Raw genomic sequence first — 21,144 nt, forward strand, 5'->3', positions numbered from 1 at the left:
TTTTTATTTGCCATAGAACATATCAATTTAAGGGTGGGAAAAAATATCAAATTTTCGATATACTGAGGTTACCGTCCGAAAAAATACCGAATTTATCGAAATTTTCGGTACGGTATGAAACCGATATCAAAATATCGATACGGTAACGACATGAAATTTGAAATTTTCGGTATATACAGAAATAATGAAATAATATATATAAATTAAAAATATATAATATTTTTAAATAATAAAGTTAATTTTTTTTAAAATATAATGTAATTTTTGGTATAAAACTGAAAGGGATGTTGTTCATAAACGTACAGAAAATTAAAATATTATAATGTGTGTATCAGAAGTTAGTGTTGTGCTCTGGTATTGTCAACACAAGGGCACAACATGCAGCGAAAATTTATTTTTAACACACACGTAAAATTTAATGAATAAATACCAATTTTAAATTATGCACAAGTACGAATACTTGTGCGATGCATCATGACAAAAAATTCACTCGAAAAATCTGTAAATCGTTTACATCAAAACAATACTAGTGAGATTAAGAAAACTAAATTCCTTTACACTCCAAGGAATTAACATGCATCAAACACTTAAAGTAAATACTAGATGCATGATACAAAAAGCGTGTTGCTTAAAACCAAACAAAAGAACACTCTTCAATTAACACTCTGCGTCGGTGTTGTTCTTGAGTGTTGCCAACACCAATCAGCAACACGGTAGGTCTGTGAATCAATCACACGAAATCTTCAATACTGAACTTGTGTATGTTCAGCAAAACTCCAGCAGCTCTCCTGCGCTGCAAAGTGATCACCCGATCACATAAAACGTCTCATCAAAATAGGCTCGGCTCTTGTATTTTTTTCTTCTATGCAAGAACTCCTCAACCGATCCTCTCAAGAGCTCACACCAAAAAGCTCACACGAAAAGTTCCTGCAAAAGTGATCATCGATCACAGAAAAACTACAGAGCAAATATATGTTAGGCTTCTTGTAATTTTCTTCTCAATAAAAAGCTCTTTGTTCATTTCTCTCTCTACCACATCTTTTCTCTCTCCAAAGCCTCTTCTCTCTCTACAACTCTCTCCTTCCTCCAAAAACCCCATGTACGGCTATAAGGCTATACATATTTATATCCATAACTTGACCTAAAAGTTATTCCATAAAAGAATCCTACAAAATATGGAAACAAGATTTTTATTAGATATAAAACTCTTTTTAACAAAGATAAAATATATTGGAGATAAAAATCATATCAAAGCCAAATCCTATAATATCTAGATATAAATCAAGCAAGATCTTATCATCTAGAAATAAATCAAGCAAGATTTTATAATCTAGTAAATCAAACAATAATATAGAAAGGCAAAATAATAATCATATTATCAAACAATAATCATATTATCAATTTATCAAAACAATAAAGGGATAAAATATTCCTTTCAAAAACGATATATATCAATACCGTATCAAAATAAAGAATTTAACTTCTGTTTGAACTCGTCATTTGGAAATAGTCCAAATCAAAGTTCAGTGAAGCTACTCGACTCATAGTTGAGAATTTAAAATGTTGAGAATTCTTATCTCTATTGCCTAACCTTACAGCTAGCTAGAGGACTGGATGCTGGGCCTCGACTTATTGAAAAGCTGACAGGCTTCAAAAATCACAAAACTTCAGACATTGTTGCAAAGATAGCGGATGAAGAAGTCACACATGTTGCGGTTGAAGTTTATTGGTGTTCATTGATGTCTTGGATCTCCACACATGTTGCGGTTGGTGTTTATTGTCTTCATGTATTTATTTTGTATATATTATTCCGGTCTTTTTGATTGTTTTGAGTGATTTGTTTGATATTGGTGTTCACTGGCCTTGGAATTACAAGAGAATTAATTTTTTATATATATTTTTGGTATGACAGTATTTTACCGATACCGTACCGAAACTTCAGCATACCGATTTTTTGTTGTATCGAAAAGTCGGTATGATAACGGTATCATTTTTCTCATACTGATATTTTTGGTACGATATATATATCCAAAATTTTGATATGTATATGGTACCAACCACCTCTACAATCATGAACTTAAAAATAATTATTGTAAGAAGCTCATATTTAACAGTACAGTATATATTTATTCTGGGAAGAATTAAGCAAGATATGTTGAATTTCAGTTAAAAATCTTATATATACGTACAATTTATTTTTTTGAAACTCGTTAGCCCCTGTAATTAACGAAGATAGAATAATTTGTTTAAATTATACAGATGAAATATGACATTGTTAATATAAGATTAGTGGAGGGTGGGAAAAATATCGAAATTTTCGATATACCGAAATTATCATATCTAAAAATTATCGAAAATACTGATACTTTTAGCATAGCGAAAATTTATGTACAATATGATAACGATATAGAAATTATCGATATGATAACGATATAGAATTTTAAAAATTTCGAAATACCCAAAAAATAATATTTATAAATTTTAAAAATATAATATTTTTAAGTAATGATATAATAAATAAAATAAGAAAAGAAGGCCAAAGACTTAAAGTGACCAATTTTTAAAACTAACTGTATTCCCAAAAATTAAAACCATTCTAGCCGTCATTTTCGTTTCATAAACTAAGGTTTTTTCGGGTATGAATATTACAATGCTGATATGGTATCAACATCTCGATATATCATAAATATTCGATATATTCTTTATACCACACTAAAATTTCGGTACATCGAAATTTCGATATGATGTCAATACAAAATTTTCAATACCAAAATTTTAATAAGATACATGATATATATGAATAAAAAAATTCGGTACATTGTATCGAATCACCCCTAAGATTTACCAAAGTAACGTGGCTGAGAGTTTGAACACATTGGTTTTGGGCGACAAAAAATGAAGAGAGGAGAGAGACGAACTTTTGCTAAAAAAAATCAATTATATGTTTATGTTTTTTAAAATCTATATTTTGTTTTCTAATATACATATTGATTCGATATTCAACTAAAATTTAGTGTGTGTAATGCTTTTATTAGATATAAAATCTTAATTGGTTTAACTTCTACGGCGTACATCATTAGAATAGACATATACATACATATAATTTAATGCTCATATTAGCTAAAATATAAGTTTAACCTTTGCTACATCCTTAAATAATTCCGTATCTAGACATACATATATATACATAGTATCTATACTTGTGTATATATATATATATATGTATATATATTATTTTATTTTATATTATAAAACACGAGGGTGTTAGAATAACTAGCAGTGTACATATTTTATAAATTTTTAATATATTTTAAATTTATAAAAAAAATATTTCATCTTTATCTATCAACATCATTGAACTTTTTTATGTCATTCTTATCTTAATTTAGCAATGCGCAAATGAATGATAAATTATCCAACTCCGAGGCACTAGTACATACTCGTGTCTTTTGCATGTTATACATGCATCTTCTGTATACAAATTTTCGCAAAAATTCATGTAAAATCGTCTCATAAATTAATTTTGTTGGAAGTATTTTTAATACAACCTGAATCATGAAAATTATTATTTTTTATGTTAAAAGTATATTTTCATTGATCTCGTCTCACGTATATAAATGATATGATGAATTAAATATTCAAAAGTTTAGATAAAGACAAAAGAATAGTTAATCACTAAAAAAATTGAAAAATAGATAAAAAGGTAGTTATAGATAAATTACAAATATATAATGAATTCAATATTTAAAAGTGTAGATAAAGATAAAATAATATTTAGTAATTTCAAATTTTAAAAACTTGATAAGATATTGTAATTATAGATAAATTATACAATTATTATTTTCATTTGGCTCCCTACGTTAATGAGATAGTATATTAAAGATAATAAATTTAATTTTGTTAGGTATATCGAAATAAATACAAATTCTATAAATAAATATTAATTTGTCTAGTGACACATATTATATATACAAATGGACCCGAGCCAAATGGATATGGTTCAATCATAATACCAAAGTTGTATAATGTTACCTATGGGCGACATATATATTAATATTTAAAGCTTTTAAGATTAGATTATTGAGTTTGTAAAAATTTGTGTGATACGGTCTCACGGATCGTATTTTGTGATACGAATTTATTATTTGGGTAATCCATGAAAAAAATATTATTTTTTATGCTAAAAATATTATTTTTACTGTGAATATCTGTAGGATTGACTCATCTCACAGATAAAAATTCATGAGACCGTCTCATAAGAGATCTACTCAGTTGAGTTTTTGGGCAGAATATATTAATATTTAAGATTTGAAAGATTAGAATAATTAATTATTGGACAGTTGGAATGTGAAGCTTCTTTGCGAAAAATTGTTTAATTAAAAATAAAATAAAATAGCGGCAATCTAAAAATATTATTTTTACTGTGAATATCTGTAGGATTGACTCATCTCACAGATAAAAATTCATGAGACCGTCTCATAAGAGATCTACTCATTGAGTTTTTGGGCAGAATATATTAATATTTAAGATTTGAAAGATTAGAATATTTAATTATTGGACAGTTGGAATGTGAAGCTTCTTTGCGAAAAATTGTTTAATTAAAAATAAAATAAAATAGCGGCAATCATAAATAAAAGATAACTAGCAAGGCTGATACACTCGGCATCCACCAAACGCCATTACTTCATCAATCTTCTCCCTCAAACTGAAACAAGAATTTTTAAAATTAAAATATTTTAAAAAAATTAAAAACAAAACACCTTAAATTCATCAAACAAATAGCAACAATCGAAGGGAAGCGTGTTGTCCAAGCGAAAAAGCATGAGCGTGCAGTTGCGTTGCCTGTGTTGTGTGAGTTCTTTAGTCCCTTTCCCAAGAAACCCCCGGTTCTAAAGCTTGCTCCTTTACCAAATTCCAGTTTGTTCTCTTTCGAAACATTGTAAAAAATTCAAAGATTTTTGGTTTTTCTTGGTGGGTTTTGTGAGTTTGTTGTTCTTTTATTTCCTGCGTAGGGTTTTTATATGAAAAAAGGTGAAGTCCTGGGGGTGTTGGGGGATTTTCTGGGGTGTTCATGAAGTGGGGAATTTGTGGTTTATAAGGTAGATAAAGTGGATATCTTGGTGGGTATTGAATGGGAGTAAGAGAACAAAGAGGGGATGGTAATGAAGAAGTCTTTTAAAGATTCTCTCAAATCGCTTGAAGCTGATATTCAACATGCCAACACTCTGTATGTGTTTCATTCCCTGAATTGTTGCTGTATTATTACTCTTTTAGGTTTGGTGATTTGATGCGGGGACTGTTTTTTTTCTCTGTGTTTTGAGATTTTTTTCCCTCGACAGAATCATATAAAGGCGGACTTTAATTACCCTTTTTTCAAAGAAAATACTGTGAGCTTCTTGATTTTAAATCCAAATTTGAAGCCAATTTTATGAGATGGACCCGATATCATGGTTCTTTTTTTTGGTGGATTTATGTGTTCATCATTTGTTTGTTTTCCAAAGAAAATCTGTGGTTTAAGATTCAGAAGATGGTGATTTTTTCTTTTATAGCTTCGTTTGAGTACTCATCATAAGCTCCCACCTTTTTAATTTTACAAATTATCAATGGTTGATTAAGGTTTAGTTGCTTGTAATTTACTTTCCTAGCAAATTTGTTGTTTGAAATAGTTGCTCTGTTTTTTGTATGTATTCTATGTATTCTTGAGATACAGGGCTTCGGATTTTCCTCGGGATTACGACGGTGCCTGCCTGCAGATGAGGCTATCTTACAGCCCTTGTGCCCATGTTTTCCTATTCCTTGTTCAATGGACTGATTGTTACCTTGCTGGTGCACTTGGTTTGATTAGGATCCTTATTTACAAGGTACACTTTGGCCTTAGAAAGTTCGACGAATTGGTGATTTATGCGGCGCATTTCGGTAGGAGTATGGTTTGTGAATTCTTGGATTCACCCCTGGTTTTAATATATTGAGGGTAGCGAGAACTTGAATTCATTTACGAAAGAAAGTATACAAAATTTTATGAGTTTTCCCCTGATTCGTGTGAATTGCATTATTGCTATGTTAAAATTGATGAGATGTTGGTAACTGTAGGCCTATGAGGATGGTAAGACAACCATGTCGGTTCATGAACGTAAAGCTAGTTTACGGGAGTTTTATGGTGAGGGCGTCATTTCAAGCTTCGACATTACATTCTTTTCCATGTCTAGAAAATTATTTGCCGTTGCGTTTTTCCTTTTGGACTCGCTCTTACGATCGGACACTCTACTCGAAAAGTGTATAATACCTGGTATGAATTTGGTAGGTGTGATATTTCCATCTTTGCTACAACTTCAAAGAGGAATAACTGATGTCGAAGAGAAGAAACAACAAGAGATTTGTGCGACAAAATACAGGAGAAGCAATGAAATGAGCAAAGGCAAGCTGTCTGAAATCGAAATGGAGAGAGAGGAAGAGTGTGGCATTTGCATGGAAATAAAAACCAAGGTTGTCATGCCCAGCTGCAGTCATTCTTTGTGTATCAAGTGCTACAATAACTGGTAAGCACATTATTGTACTCGCATTTTACATAAATTGTTTTTGTTATGAGCAGTTTTATTACATTAGAACGTATTATGAATGTCGAACAGTTTCGGCTCAAGTTTGGCATATGAAGTGTTCATGAATATTTGTTTTTCCGCTTAGTTTCTTTTTGCCGGTCATAGAAATTGTCGAGGGATTCATCAATGGTTGCACCTAAGAGTTGGTGTCAAGAAATTGAGTTTAAATGACCTGGAGAGTTCTTCACTCGCACTAGTAACTGGGTTGGACAATGTAAAAAACCAGGTTCTTTTTAGACGGCAGGAGTTTTGGTTGCCATGCCTATAAGTACGAGGCTATGAATTTCAGCGAATGTAGAAGGGGCGGAGCGATGTGGATACGAGGGTGGCAAACACAACACTTTAAAATCAATATAACCTCCACAAAAATTAGGTCCCCTACACCCGAAATAAAAGCTCCGCTTACAAATGAACTAGACTCGAGACACTAAAAGATCAGGTCTGTCCCACAAAAAAAGGAGAATGGGAGACACCATTTGTCATAGCATAAACTTTTATGTGGTTTCATTTCTGCTTATCACGTTTTCGGTTTCTTGAAATTTTCCTTCGTCCCACAGGCGTTCTCGATCCCAGTCGTGCCCATTCTGTCGGGATTGTCTGAAGAGATTGCATTCTGGGGAGCTTTGGATCTACACATGCAAAAGTGACATTGTTGATTTATCAGCCATTTCTAGAGAAAATCAGAAGAGATTGTTCATGTACATCGACAAGTTGCCTCTGATTGTACCCGATCCCATGATGGTCTCTTACGATCCTCATTTTCGATGAATTGGTAGCGTATGTGCCCACTTTCTTTGTATAGGATTCAAACATTTCTTTTATTTCTTTCTTGAAGAACAAGATTTCAAACATTTCTAATGTAGTGTATATATACATATATATGATGTTCGTTTGCAAGTATTTCTTGATTTTTTTAATTTGCAAACAACTCAACTTGCATATCAACCTTATGAGTAGGTTTAAGGTGGTTTAAGGTAAGATGAGAGTCGATTCGATCTATATTTATATGAAAAATAATATTTTTCAGATTCGTCTTTCAAAATTCATTTGTGTGGTGGTTTGATAGAAGTGTTTATGCCACTCTTATCGCTTCATATATAGGATTTTAATTGTGGATTATATTCAACCTTTATATCTCTATAATTTTTCGCTTATGATATTTTATCGATTGGGAGAATATTTATAATTGTTAGAGTAGATGTCTTGTAAGCCAACTGTTGGCTAGGGATTTTATTGACTTAGTTGTAATAAACAATATTTATTTTAATATAATTCATTATTTCATGGTTTGTTATTTTTTTATCTGTATACTCATGTTATCAAACATAAATAAAGACATTGATTACACTTTAGTACAAATGAATTTTAATTCGATGTTGAAACTCATTTGTAAACACCATATGATCTAAATTCGTTCTTAGTCGATTCAGCCGCCTAAAACATGGATAAAGGTCGCTTAAGCTCGAGACTAGCATCTGTGATGTTGTGTATCTCGTTTCTTGGTAAGGGCATAGAGATGTCCAAACATGCAGATGGGTAGTCATATGATACCGAACAACCCTCCCTCGGACTTTCCAAGTGGTTATTATTCATCGAGAGGATAAGTCTGTAGTTATGATTGTACATCATTAGTCCTTACGACCCGGGACAACACTGAGGTTCTATATGATAGGGCTGTGCTTTGACTCGTTTACCAGCTCCAGGAGAGTCATCAGGTGGCGAGGTTGGGTACAGTTGCGACACATGTAATAGTCATTGCATTGTAGTCGGGAACTCACCGCTCACCTACGGGTGTATATATCCTATGTGATCTAATGAAATAATAGTGCGTGGAATCTCTGGCCAGAGTATGAGATGTAACTTAGAGAAGGAGTTTTTCAATAGTACATGTGATGCCACTATTTAAATGTATCACATAGTTATCGAATTATTATGCCACCCTCGATGAACCAATAGTTGCAGGTTCGATCGGGATATATGAGATGAAGATACCGTACTGTACGCTAATCATAATCGACTGGTTCTTGCAGGCACTATCAATGATACCTAGGAAATCATGGGGCGATGCCACTAGACGCTCTTACCATGATTCGATGGGTTTAATCAGAAATATGATTTCTGACATTCTCATGATCAATTGTTGACACATAGAATGGGGCAAATAAGGGTAAACCCGAATAAAAGATTATGTCCTTAATCACAAGGAGTTGTGAACCACCGGCTAGCTGTATCTATGAACCATTAAGGATCACACAAGCACTGGATCGTTTGTTCCCGTTGAGAGAATAAATTCAAGAAGTTGAATTTATATTATGATATAATAAATCTTGAATTTATGATAATTAAATTTTGGGAGCATAAATTCAAGGAGTTGAATTTATAAAATTTGAGAACTAAATTTATTAAACTCAAAAGTTGAATTTATTAAATATTAAATTTTAGAGGTGATTAAATTCAAGGAGTTGAATTTATAATTTAAATAATATATTCAAATGTTGAATTTATAATGGATTTAATTTATTAAACTCAAAAGTTGAGTTTACTAAATATTAAATTAAAATTGGTGAGAAGTATGTTTAATGGGCTTGTATGGGTACAAGTCCAACATACTAAATAATTAAAGTTTTTAATGAAATTTGATTAATTAATTAAACTTGTTGGACTAGCCCAATTAATTAATCAAGATCATTAATGTTAATTATGTGTAGTAAGATCATGGCTTAATTATAAAAAGGTGTCGAGAGGCCATAACCCTAGCCACCACAAGTCACAAATCTCGAAAATCACTCTCCTCCTCCTCTCCAAATTTCGGCCACCTTGATTAGAGTTTAGGGTTGAGCCGCCTCTCGTTTTTTATCTCCAACGTAAAAACTTCTTCTAATTTTTCTAGTGCAAATTACAAAAAAATATATCTTCTAGTCGTGAACCTGATTTGAAGATTGAAGAAAAGAGTTCTTGAAGAACGTTCGTAGGAATTCATCAAGAACTATATCCGCCTATACCGGATTAGTTGGAGCCAAGTGATTTCATTCACCAAAGGTATAAAATTTTAACGCCCTATGAATGTTTGATCGTAAAACCATACGAGTGACCAATCCAAATACATCTTGAATGTCAAGATCTAAAAAAAATTTAAAATTTCCGATGCGCTTGGGCACGTGAAAACCGAGATCTAACAGTGGTATCAAAGCCAAGGTTTTTTCTAAATTGTATGGTTTTGATATTGAATAATTTTTTTCTAACCACAACAAGAAAATTTTTCATAAAATTGTAGCACCATAAAATATATTTTTTTTCAGAAATAAAAAAAAAAAATCGGATCTGCCCGGAACTGTTCCGAGCATATTGCACTTGCGCATGCAGCCCCCTGCGCGCAGCGTGCGGAGCGTCCGCACGCTGCGCGCACGGGGCTGCTGCCACTGCCCGAAACGTTCGGGCAACGAGCGGCTGCCCCGGGAGTGTCTCGGGCACCATGCTAGATGATAGGCTTGAATTGTTTGGGCCTACGGTATAATTTTCTATTTTTCAAATTTTTGGGAAAACTTGATATTTTTGAAAATTGGTTCAATTTTTCTTTTGGAAAATTAATTTTTGTACAATTAATAATTTTCTTAAAAAATAAATAATTAGAATATGATTTTAATTATTTATGGTAAAAATGAGTTTTACAAGAAATCAATTTTTATTGATTTAATTTGAAATAAAATAAAGGTGTTTATATAATTTATTAAATTTTTAATAATTTTGGTGGTTAGTAATAACATTATTAGATATACAATTTATCAATTAATTAAATTTGTTTAATAAATTGATGTTAATATTTGATATTAAATGCATGAAGGATGATCGAGAGCCTTGTTCAATGTGTTAGGTGTATGTTAGGATATTTTACTGTTTTATTCATTTTGTTAATATTTGATATTATTAAAGTGGGCCTGGTTTATGACTCATTTTCACCCCATGAGATGTATCCCTTATGTGTCATGGCTATTTAAATGTAATTATTAGAAATAGTGGGAGATCAAGACTGGAAGATGGTGGGCCCGATGCACAAGATGAAGACATGTAAAATATTGGAAGCTTTTGTAATAAGTTACATTTGCATCCATGCATTCACATAGTTTTTGGACCTGGATCCATGTTTGACTCACATGGATCTAATAGTGTTGGCGATCGATCATCCTTATTTATTGTTGAATGTCATATTATGTTATACGCGATATATAATAGTATGCATGTATGTATATTATTAAATAATATAGTTGCATGACTCCGGCAAACATACAAATATGTCACACGATTTTTAAATTAAAATGATGAGACAATTTTAAAATTAAAATCCCTCATTTTGAATATGATTCAAAATTTATATCAAAGCGAAAAAGTAAAAATTAAAATAGTTTAATTTTTCCTTGCCTTCCATCAATCGTGGTTGCATGTTAATTGCTACTCGCGGACAGTGTCTGGCTCATATTATTGGGGAGGCCTGGACGCCGGAAAGCTGTGACTTCCACCGGACATATGATGTGAATTGAGTGGAACTCCCATGACTTCGGCTCATATTATTGGAGAAACTCATGGCGACCGTCCACTGCAATTCAATATTGATGGGTTGGTTTGAGACGTGAAAATGAACGGCGTCATATTATTGGGTCCTTATTAAACATGAGGCAAAACACGCGGATGTTGCATAGAGATACAGTTGGATTCTATCTTTTAGAAATTATAATTGGCTGATGTTATTTGGGATTATAATTGGCTAATTGGACTCTGCGTGTCCACTAAAAAAATACGGTTTCCTTTTTTCATCAAAGGGTGGTGGAAATGTCAAAATAGTGGGAGGAAAATTTATAAAATGAAATCCATATTTTATATCTTGGAATTATTTTAAAATTATCAGTAACCATTATCTGTTTTCTTTTTCAGTATATTTACGATGTCTACTCGTAACCCACTTTCAATCATTCTCGATCAAAACAAATTGACTGGCCCTAACTATCATGACTGGTTTCGAAATTTAAAGATTGTTCTGAACTCCGAAAGGATTGCGTATGTGCTTGATAAGAAGCCACCAAAGGAGGCAGCTCCTGATATCAGTAGGATTGAGTTAGCTAAGCTTGAAAAATGGTGGGACCATGATCTTCAAGCTAAGAGCTACATGTTGGCTTCTATGTCGAATGAACTTCAGAGGAGGTTCGAGGAGGCGGTGAATGCTGCTGACATTCACCTTCATCTGAAAGAATTGTATGCTGTACAAACTTGTTCAGAAAGACATGCTACTGTGAAAGAACTCATGACTACATGATGGCGAGATGGGACTTCGGTCCATGAGCATGGTGTTAGGATGATTGGGCTCATCGAGAGATTGGTGGGACTCGACGTGGTTATTCCTAGTGAGCTCTTGACTGATATTATCTTGCTGTCACTGCCTGACTCGTTCGATGGATTTATGGTTAATTTTAATATGAAAAAGCTTGAGGTCACGCTTGAAGAGTTGGTCAATATGCTTACAAATTAAGATGCCACAATTAAAAAGGAAAAACATGTTCTTCTAGTGGGTTCTTCGTCCGCTATGAAAAAGAGAGCCCCAAATAAAGGCAAAAAGCGTTGTGCCCCTCTGAAGAAGAACAAGCCCAACAAGACGCCATACAAGAAACCAACTCCGGGGCCCACAAAACCTGACAAGTCAGAACAAATCTGTTTCCACTGCAATAAGCCTGGACATTTGAGGCATAATTGCACGGAGTATCTTGCCCAGAAGCGTTCTGACCATGATATGTTTTATATTAAAGTTAATGTTTCTATTAATTCCTCTTCTTGGGTATTGGATACCGGATGTGGTTCTCATCTATGCAATGATTTGCAAGTGATGGGAAGAAGCAAGAGGCTTAGAGATGGTGAGACCTTTCTTAGACTAGGAAATGAAGCAAGAGTTGCTGCCACTGCCATTGGAGACGTTACTTTAATTTTGGACAATACTTTTAAGTTGTTTTTGAGTTACATTTTATTTATTCCTGAATTGGTTAAAAACATTATTTCTATTTCTATGCTTGATAGGGATGGTTATTCTTGTTTTTTTGCTAAAGGTGTTTGCAATTTATACAATAATGAATGTTTAATTGAAACTGGAGAATTAACAAACAATCTCTATAATTTAAAATTAAAGAATATTCCGTTAAACAATATCCAAACGCATACGAAAACAACAACAAACAAAAGAAAAATAGAAGTTCCAAATCCTGCACAAATATTCCACGCTAGACTAGGATATATTTCCCAAAGAAGGATGCACAAGCTAGTGGGAGAAGACATGTTTGACTTGTCAGACATAAATTCTCTACCTACTTGTGAGTCATGTCTAAAAAGAAAAATGACTAAGACTCCATTTAATGGAAACGTGGAACGTGCACATGGTCTACTGGATTTGATCCACACGGACGTTTGTGGCCCGCTAAGTGTTAGCACAAAATTTGGCCATTCCTACTGCATTACCTTTACTGATGACCATTCGAGGTATGTGTACGTTTATTTGATGAAACACAAATCTGAAGCATTTGAAAAGTTCAAAGAATTCAGATCTGAAGTAAAAAACCAGCTAGAAAGAAGTATTAAGACACATCGATCTGATCGAGGTGGAGAATACTTAAGTGGTGAATTTTTGGGTTATCCAAAAGATAATGAGATTCTCTCACAGTGGACTCCACCAGCAACACCACAATTAAATGGTGTTTCTGAACGTCGAAATCGAACCTTGATGGACATGGTTCGATCCATGATTGGATTCACTGAGTTGCCTACATCGTTTTGGGGTTTTGCGCTTGAAACTGCGGCAATGTTGTTGAATAATATCAATACTAAAGCAGTGGACAAAACACCATATGAGATATGGATGAGAAAAAGTCTTAAATATTCTTACATGAGAATATGGGGATGTCCTGCTTACATGAAGCAGACAGTGAGAGACAAATTGGATAGTAGATCCACTTTGTGCTACTTTGTAAGATATCCAAAGAATTCTGTTGGATATTATTTCTATCATTCCAATGAAGCAAAAGTGTTTGTTTCAAGAAATGCTACCTTTTTGGAAAAGGAATTTCTATTAGATAGAAAAGGCAAGTTGATAGAACTTGAAGAAATTCAAGATACTCCCTCAACTATAGAAGTTGAACCCATTTCCCAGCAACCAGTAGTTGAATTACAAGCTCCTAGAAGGTGTGATAGGGTTATTAGACCACTTGCAAGATATACGCTTCTTCATGAACAAGGCGATGATGAGCCTTGTGTCGGATGTGATCCAATGAATTTCAAATAAGCAATATCTGATACTGATTCAACCAAATGACTTGAAGCCATGCAGTCAGAAATGGACTCTATGTATTCAAACCAAGTCTGATCATTAGTGGATCCACCTGAGGGAATCGTTCTCATAGGATGCAAATGGATCTACAAAAGAAAGCTTGGGTCGGATGGGAAGGTAGTGACATTCAAAGCAAAACTGATTGCAAAAGGTTATAGTCAAAGGCAAGGAATTGACTATGAGGAAACTTTTTCATCAGTTGCTATGTTTAAGTCCATTAGAATACTACTAGCCATAGCAGCATGGTATGACTATGAGATATAACAAATGGCTGTAAAGACTGCATTCCTCAATGGAGACATCAAAGAAAAAATTTATATGTCTGAACCTGAGGGATACACATCAGTAGAAAGTGAGCATAAGGTATGCAAACTTCAGATATCAATATATGATCTCAAGCAGGCTTCAAGAAGCTGGAACCTCCAATTTGATAGCACTATCAATGAATTTGGTTTTGCTGAGAATCCTGAGGAACCATGCGTGTACAAAAAAGTTAATGGGAGTGCAGTGACATTCCTAATACTTTATGTTGATGACATCATACTCATTGGGAATGATGTAGGATTACTGCAATCAACTAAGGGGATGTATTCAATATAGGAGATTTATTGATTTTTAATTACTTTTGTAGATTTTAAAAGTTTAGATGTATTCAATTAAGACTTTTATATACTCTATAGAAGTTTAGTGGTATTCAAAATAGACTTTCATAGAGTTTTAAAAATTCAAGTGATATTCAACATTGACTTTTAAAAACTCTATAAAAGTCTAAAGGTATTCTAATTTTCCGTAACTTTTAATAACTTCATGGAATTCATTAACAAACAAACATTAAAGCCTAAGGTACAACTATAAATTGTAAAAAATTGTATTTGGTTCAACCCAAAGATTTGGATGGATTTTTAATACTTCTAACTCATACACAAGCTATTTATTTTTCTCTCTGTCGCTTCACATCACCAGTCTTCTTATCTTCTCTCCTCTCATCTATTTCTATCACTCTCTCAAATTTTCGAAGTGTATCTCTATATGTATTTTCATCTTTCCTTTTCAAAATTTTCATTTTTTGGCTGATTGTTCATTTGATAATTTTTTATTTTAATATCACAGGAAATTTTGAATTCTAGAATTGATTTTGTGATTTTCAATTTATAATTTATACAAATTAATGTAATATTCAATAATAATAAAATATGATCCAAAAAAATGTTGCTTAATTCTTAATAATTGAATAGTCTCGTAACAACTATGATTTTTTAAATTCATTTTAGCATTTTCAATTAATATGTAAGCTATGATATTTTTATACAAAATTATATTCACATAATAAATAATATTCTTTTCACATGTATATTATCAATTTAAAAACAAGGTTACATGTTAATTAATTGATGTATTTTAAAAAATTTACAAACATGCATACAAACCCACATATATAAACATGTAAAGATTAAATGATTTAACTTTTAAATAAGTAAATTTATTTATTAATATGAATATAAAAAATAATTTCAAACTGAATATGTTATATATGTCAATTATTATTGGTTCAAAGAAATTAATAAAAAAAATAATATTTATAATTAAGTACAAAATTTATAAAATTCTATTAAAAAAAGTCCACAAAAGTCTATAAAAATCTTGCAAAAATGTCTACATAAATCCACATAAATCTGTCTATAAATCTGTGAGATTCTGTAAAAGTCAATAAAAATCTATCAAATCCATAAAAGTCTATCATTTGAAAAAGTCATTAAAAGTCATCAAAATTCTGAATTGAATACACCCCACTAAAGTATGGTTAACAAGTAAATTCTCCATGAAAGACATGTGTGAAACATCCTATGTATTGGGAATACAAATCTATAGAGATAGATAAAAAGGATGCTAGGACTCACCCAAGTCACTTATATCGATATCATTTTGAAGTGATTCTCTATGGAAGAGTCCAAGAGAGTATACTTACCAATGTGTCATGGTGTTGCTCTATCTAAAGCTATGTGTCCCAAAACTGATGAAGAGATAGAGATGATGACACATATTCCATATGCGTCAGCAATTGGTAGTATCATGTATGGTATCATATCAACACGTCCTGATGTTGCTTACGCTTTGAGTGTTACAAAGCAGATATCAGCAGGCGAACCCTGGTCCAATGCATTGGAAAGCCGTGAAAGATATTCTTAAGTTCTTAAGAAGGACTAAGAACTTGTTCATGGTCTATGGGGTTGGAGAACTAAAATTGGAAGGCTACAATGATTCTAGGTTTCAATGTGATGTAGATGATTCGAAATCGACCTCTGGTTTTGTATTCATGCTTAATGGTGCGGCTCTCTCCGAAAAGTTCCAAGCAAGACACCGTTGCGGATTCTACCACTGAAACTGAATACATTGCTGCATCTGCTGCAGCAAAAGAGGCAGTTTTGATGAGGAATTTTGTTCAAGAGTTGGGCGTTATTTCTACTGGAGTTGATCTAATCCCGGTGTACTGCGACAACACTGGTGCCGTTGCGCAAGCAAAGGAAGCAAGGTCTCATCGGCGATCCAAACATATACTGAGGAAGTTCCACATCATCCGAGAGATTGTGGGAAGAGGAGATATATCAGTCGAAAGAGTCCCCTCTGCAGATAATGTTGCTGATCCACTTACAAAGCCCTTGCCAGGACCATTGTTTGAAAGCATCGCGAAACAATGTGATTAAAGTTTATGCGTAGTTGGCACTAGGGCAAGAGGGAGATTGTTAGAGTAGATGCCCTACAAGCCAAATGTTGGCTAGGGATTTTATTGACTTAGTTGTAATAAGCAATCTTTATTTTAATATAATTCATTATTTCATGGTTTGTTATTTCTTTATATGTATACCCATGTTATTAAACATAGATAAAGACCTTGATTATACTTTAATACAAATGAATCGTAATTCGATTTTGAAACTCATTTGTAAACACTGTATGATCTAAATTCGTTCCTAGTCAATTCAGCCGCCTAAAACATGGATAAAGGTCGCTTGAGCTCGAGATTAACATATGTGATGTTGTGTACCGTGTTTTTTGGTAAGGGCATAGAGATGTCCAAACATGCAGATGGGTAGTCATATGATGATTATACCGAACAACCCTCACTCGAACTTTCCAAGTGGTTATTATTCATCGAGATGATAAGTCCGTGGTTATGATTGTACACCATTAGTCCTTACGACCCGGGACAACACTGAGGCTCTATATGATAGGGCTGTGCTTTGACTCGTTTACCAGCTCCAGGAGAGTCATCAGGTGGCGAGGTTGGGTACAGTTGCGACACATGTAGGAGTCATTGCATTGTAGTCGGGAACTCACCGCCCACCTACGGGTGTGGATATCCTATGTGACATGATGAAATAATATTTAGTGGAATCTCTGGCCATAGTATGAGATATACGTTAGAGAATGAGTTCTCTAATAGCACATGCGATGTCATTATTTAAATGTATCACATAGTTATCGAATTATTATGAAACCCTCGATGAACCAATGGTTGCAGTTTCGAAGGGACCGTACTGTACGCTAATCATAATCGACTGGTTCTTGCGGGCACTATCAGTGATACCTAAGGAATCATTGGACGATGCTACTAGACTCTCTTACCATGATTCGATGGGTTTAATCAGAAATATGATTTCGGACATTCTCATGATCAATTGTTGACACATAGAATGTGGCAAATAAGGGTAAGCTCGAATAAAAGATTATGTCCTGAATCACAAGGAGTTGTGAACCCACGGCTAGCTGTATCTATGAACCATTGAGGGTCACACAAGCACTGGATCGTTTGTTCCCATTGAGAGAATAAATTCAAGAAGTTGAATTTATATTATGATATAGTAAATTCAAGAAGTTGAATTTATGATAATTAAATTTTGAGAAAATAAATTCAAGGAGTTGAATTTATAAAATTTGAGAATTAAATTTATTAAACTCAAAATTTGAGTTTATTAAATATTAAATTTTGGAGGTGATAAAATTCAAGGAGTTGAATTTATAATTTAAATAATAAATTCAAATGTTGAATTTATAATGGATTTAATTTATTAAACTCAAAAGTTGAGTTTACTAAATATTAAATTAAAATTGATCGGAACTATGTTTAATGTGTTTGTAGGAGTACAAGTCCAATATGCTAAAAAATTAAAGTTCTTAATGGACTTTGATTAATTAATTAAACTAGTTGGACTAGTTTAATTAATTAATCAAGTCCATTAATGTTAATTATGTATTAAGGTCATGACTTAATTATAAAAAGGTGTCGAGAGGCCATAACTCTAGCCACCACAAGTCACAAATTTCGAAAATCACTCTCATCCTCCTCTCCAAATTTCGGCCACCTTGATTAGAGTTTAGGGTTGAGCCGCATCTCGTTTTTGATCTCCAACGTAAAAAATTCTTCTAATTTTTCTAGTGCAAATTAGAAGATGAATAAATATTCTAATCGTGGACCTGATTTGAAGATTGAAGGAAGGAGTTCTTGAAGAACGTTCGTAGGGATTCATCAAAAGCTATTCCGCCTATACCGGATTTGTTGGAGGCAAGTGATTTCATTCACCAAAGTTATAAAATTCTAGGTGTCCTATGAATGTTTGATCGTAAAACCATACCAGTGCCCAATCCAAATACATCTTGAATGTCGATACCTAAAATTTTTTTTAAAACTTCCGCTGCGCTTGGGCACGAGAAAACCGAGATCTAACAATAATAACATTAAGAATGTTATCAAGATTATTTAGCAATAGATAATATAATGTATAATGTGATTAGCCAAATTCATTTTGTTCGATTGTTCTCGAACTCTAATAATTTATTATTACAACATGATTATGTATTAAATACATACACATTTCGAATTTTTTGACATTTCGAGTCTTCCAACTTTTTTTATTATCGAACATTAATATTCGAGAATAGTTCATAAATAATTTCACACATATCGAGCTGAACTCGAACAAATAATTTTTAAATTTTGAATTTTGAATTAAACTCGAACTAAAACGTATCTAATTCCAAAATTTAAATTTTTACTGATATTTTACTCAATTAAGTTAATTACGCCTTTGACAGAAAGGATCGAACTTCCCCGAGGCATATACGAGTTCTCTCCTTTTGACATAAAGATATTTAATTTGTAATCTCCAGCACTCGTGTCAGCCACAGAACGCTATCCTACGTGTACGACCAGATAAGAATCAGATAAGGCCGAGGCTCCCACAACCCTCAGATGGATTCACTCTCCGAATCCAACGGCCAGCCTTTCTCCATCCCAATAATAGCCTGCTCTATATCCTCCCCACAACAATTTGCGACATCCACCATAACTCCAACTCCATTTCCATCTTTCCTCACAAAATGGCCGCCGCCTCCACAGCCGCCGCCGCGGCATCCTCCTTCATCGGCACCCGCCTCCCTGTATCGCGATCCTGGTCGTTCAGGGTTCAGGCACGGTTCTCATTTGGAAAAAAGAAGAAAGCGGCCGCCAAGAAACCCACGAAGAAGTTCGCTCCTGACCGGCCGTTGTGGTATCCCGGCGCCACAGCTCCCGATTATCTCGACGGGACCCTCATCGGAGACTACGGTTTCGACCCGTTTGGTCTGGGCAAGCCCGCTGAGTACCTGCAGTTCGAGTTGGACTCGCTTGACCAGAACCTGTCCAAGAACCCCGCCGGTGACATTATCGGGACCAGAACTGAGGCCGCCGACGTGAAATCGACGCCGTTCCAGCCTTATAGCGAGGTGTTCGGGTTGCAGAGGTTCAGGGAATGCGAGCTGATCCACGGCAGGTGGGCCATGCTCGCTACTCTCGGTGCCATCACTGTGGAGTGGCTCACCGGTGTTACCTGGCAAGATGCTGGAAAGGTACGTTTTTTTTTTGGCTAATAACTTGTACTAATTATAATTCTTCAAACAAGAAATGGGTAATTTGTGCATTCATAATTGACTGATGACTTAATTTTATATGAAAGTGATATCTCATCGTTGGACAAGATTTCAAATTTGAGACTCAATTATAATAAATTTAGATGAAATTTTTTTTATAGTTGTTTAATAAGAAAATGCTAACCTTATCATAATTTTAATGAATATATTTGAGAATAAAAATTGTAATCATGATTTACGGATTTATTTGTCAAAAAATAGAAATTTAAGGGCTAATTACATCATATATGTGTATATATATATCATAAAATACGGTTGGTTCCAATTGAAATTCATCGTAATATCGATCCAATTTATTGTAATCGATTAGTTAACATGTTGGTTAATAATATTTTTCTGAAACATTTAAAAAATCATTGACCTATCAAATTATGTATCGAGCAATGGAAATATTTAAACAGCTTATTATCTGTTTTACGATAAATATTTAAATTATACACAGGTTGAATTGGTGGATGGATCCTCATATCTTGGGCTACCACTCCCATTCTCCATGACCACGTTGATCTGGATCGAGGTGTTAGTCATCGGGTACATTGAGTTCCAGAGGAACGCCGAGCTCGACCCGGAGAAGAGGCTTTATCCGGGTGGATCCTACTTCGACCCATTGGGCCTCGCGTCCGACCCGGAGAAGAAGGCTACCCTCCAGCTCGCGGAGATCAAGCACGCCCGCCTCGCCATGGTCGGGTTCTTGGGCTTTGCCGTGCAGGCCGCTGCCACAGGCAAAGGCCCACTTAACAACTGGGCTACCCATTTGAGCGACCCGCTCCACACCACCATTTTCGACACTTTCGGATTTTTCTTTTAAAGCTCTACTATAATCAATCAATTAATTAGTGTCTCGTGTGTTAAATCACAATTGCGAGTTTATTGTTGTCTTGTAAAGATTGTAATACTCCTGTTTTGTTTCGATAACTTATAATTCTGCATATCTAGGCAACGTGGCCTGTCTCGTGCAGGGACGACAACTTTTATCACAAGTTTGGGACTCTGCGGAGAAAACCCGAAACGGTGACGAGGATATCCGAATTTTTGGATTCGGATTTGGGGATTTTTTAAAATCCCCGAAATAGTTTGGGACAAGTATGAAATTATTATCATATCTCCGAACTCGTCTCGAAAATAATATCAATTACAAAATAATATTATTATTATTATTATTAATATAATAATAATATTATTTCTTAAAATATTAATATAATCACTGATAATTATAGATAATAACAA

The 21,144-nt window shown here is 33.9% G+C and overlaps 3 protein-coding genes across 4 annotated transcripts; all 3 read left to right on the top strand.

Annotated features, from left to right (window-relative positions):
* Positions 1-4,664: 4,664 nt before the first annotated feature.
* Positions 4,665-7,513, top strand: LOC142505914 (E3 ubiquitin-protein ligase AIRP2-like). 2 transcript variants are annotated; one of them, XM_075619057.1, is made up of 6 exons: positions 4,665-4,917; positions 5,013-5,227; positions 5,705-5,861; positions 6,091-6,157; positions 6,302-6,536; positions 7,154-7,513. In XM_075619057.1, the coding sequence occupies exons 2-6, from the start codon at positions 5,157-5,159 to the stop codon at positions 7,362-7,364; spliced, it is 741 nt and encodes a 246-aa protein (XP_075475172.1). In that variant the 5' UTR covers positions 4,665-4,917; positions 5,013-5,156; the 3' UTR covers positions 7,365-7,513. The 2 variants fall into 2 exon arrangements, with proteins under 2 accessions (XP_075475172.1, XP_075475173.1); XM_075619058.1 differs by having other exon boundaries at positions 4,665-5,227; positions 5,711-5,861.
* Positions 7,514-11,532: 4,019 nt separating this feature from the next.
* On the top strand, positions 11,533-11,901 carry LOC142505010 (uncharacterized). The gene has a single exon (XM_075617836.1). It carries the CDS (start codon positions 11,533-11,535, stop codon positions 11,899-11,901), a length of 369 nt encoding a protein of 122 aa, XP_075473951.1.
* Positions 11,902-19,281: 7,380 nt separating this feature from the next.
* On the top strand, positions 19,282-20,852 carry LOC142505214 (chlorophyll a-b binding protein CP29.1, chloroplastic-like). Its single transcript, XM_075618102.1, has 2 exons — positions 19,282-19,836; positions 20,360-20,852. The coding sequence occupies exons 1-2, from the start codon at positions 19,330-19,332 to the stop codon at positions 20,723-20,725; spliced, it is 873 nt and encodes a 290-aa protein (XP_075474217.1). The 5' UTR covers positions 19,282-19,329; the 3' UTR covers positions 20,726-20,852.
* Positions 20,853-21,144: the final 292 nt, after the last annotated feature.

The sequence above is a fragment of the Primulina tabacum genome, chromosome 10 (assembly GCF_025594145.1).
Source record: "Primulina tabacum isolate GXHZ01 chromosome 10, ASM2559414v2, whole genome shotgun sequence".
NCBI lineage: Eukaryota > Viridiplantae > Streptophyta > Magnoliopsida > Lamiales > Gesneriaceae > Primulina > Primulina tabacum.

Bases quoted from the DNA above. Each gene is read 5' to 3' on its own strand.
- LOC142505010 (XM_075617836.1), top strand. From the start codon at position 11,533: ATGTCTACTCGTAACCCACTTTCAATCATTCTCGATCAAAACAAATTG.
- LOC142505214 (XM_075618102.1), top strand. From the start codon at position 19,330: ATGGCCGCCGCCTCCACAGCCGCCGCCGCGGCATCCTCCTTCATCGGC. The intron at 19,837-20,359 runs GTACGTTTTTTT...AATTATACACAG, and splicing joins CCTGGCAAGATGCTGGAAAG to GTTGAATTGGTGGATGGATC.
- LOC142505914 (XM_075619057.1), top strand. From the start codon at position 5,157: ATGGTAATGAAGAAGTCTTTTAAAGATTCTCTCAAATCGCTTGAAGCT. The intron at 5,228-5,704 runs GTATGTGTTTCA...TGTATTCTTGAG, and splicing joins ATTCAACATGCCAACACTCT to ATACAGGGCTTCGGATTTTC. The intron at 6,158-6,301 runs GTGAGGGCGTCA...TGAATTTGGTAG, and splicing joins TAGTTTACGGGAGTTTTATG to GTGTGATATTTCCATCTTTG.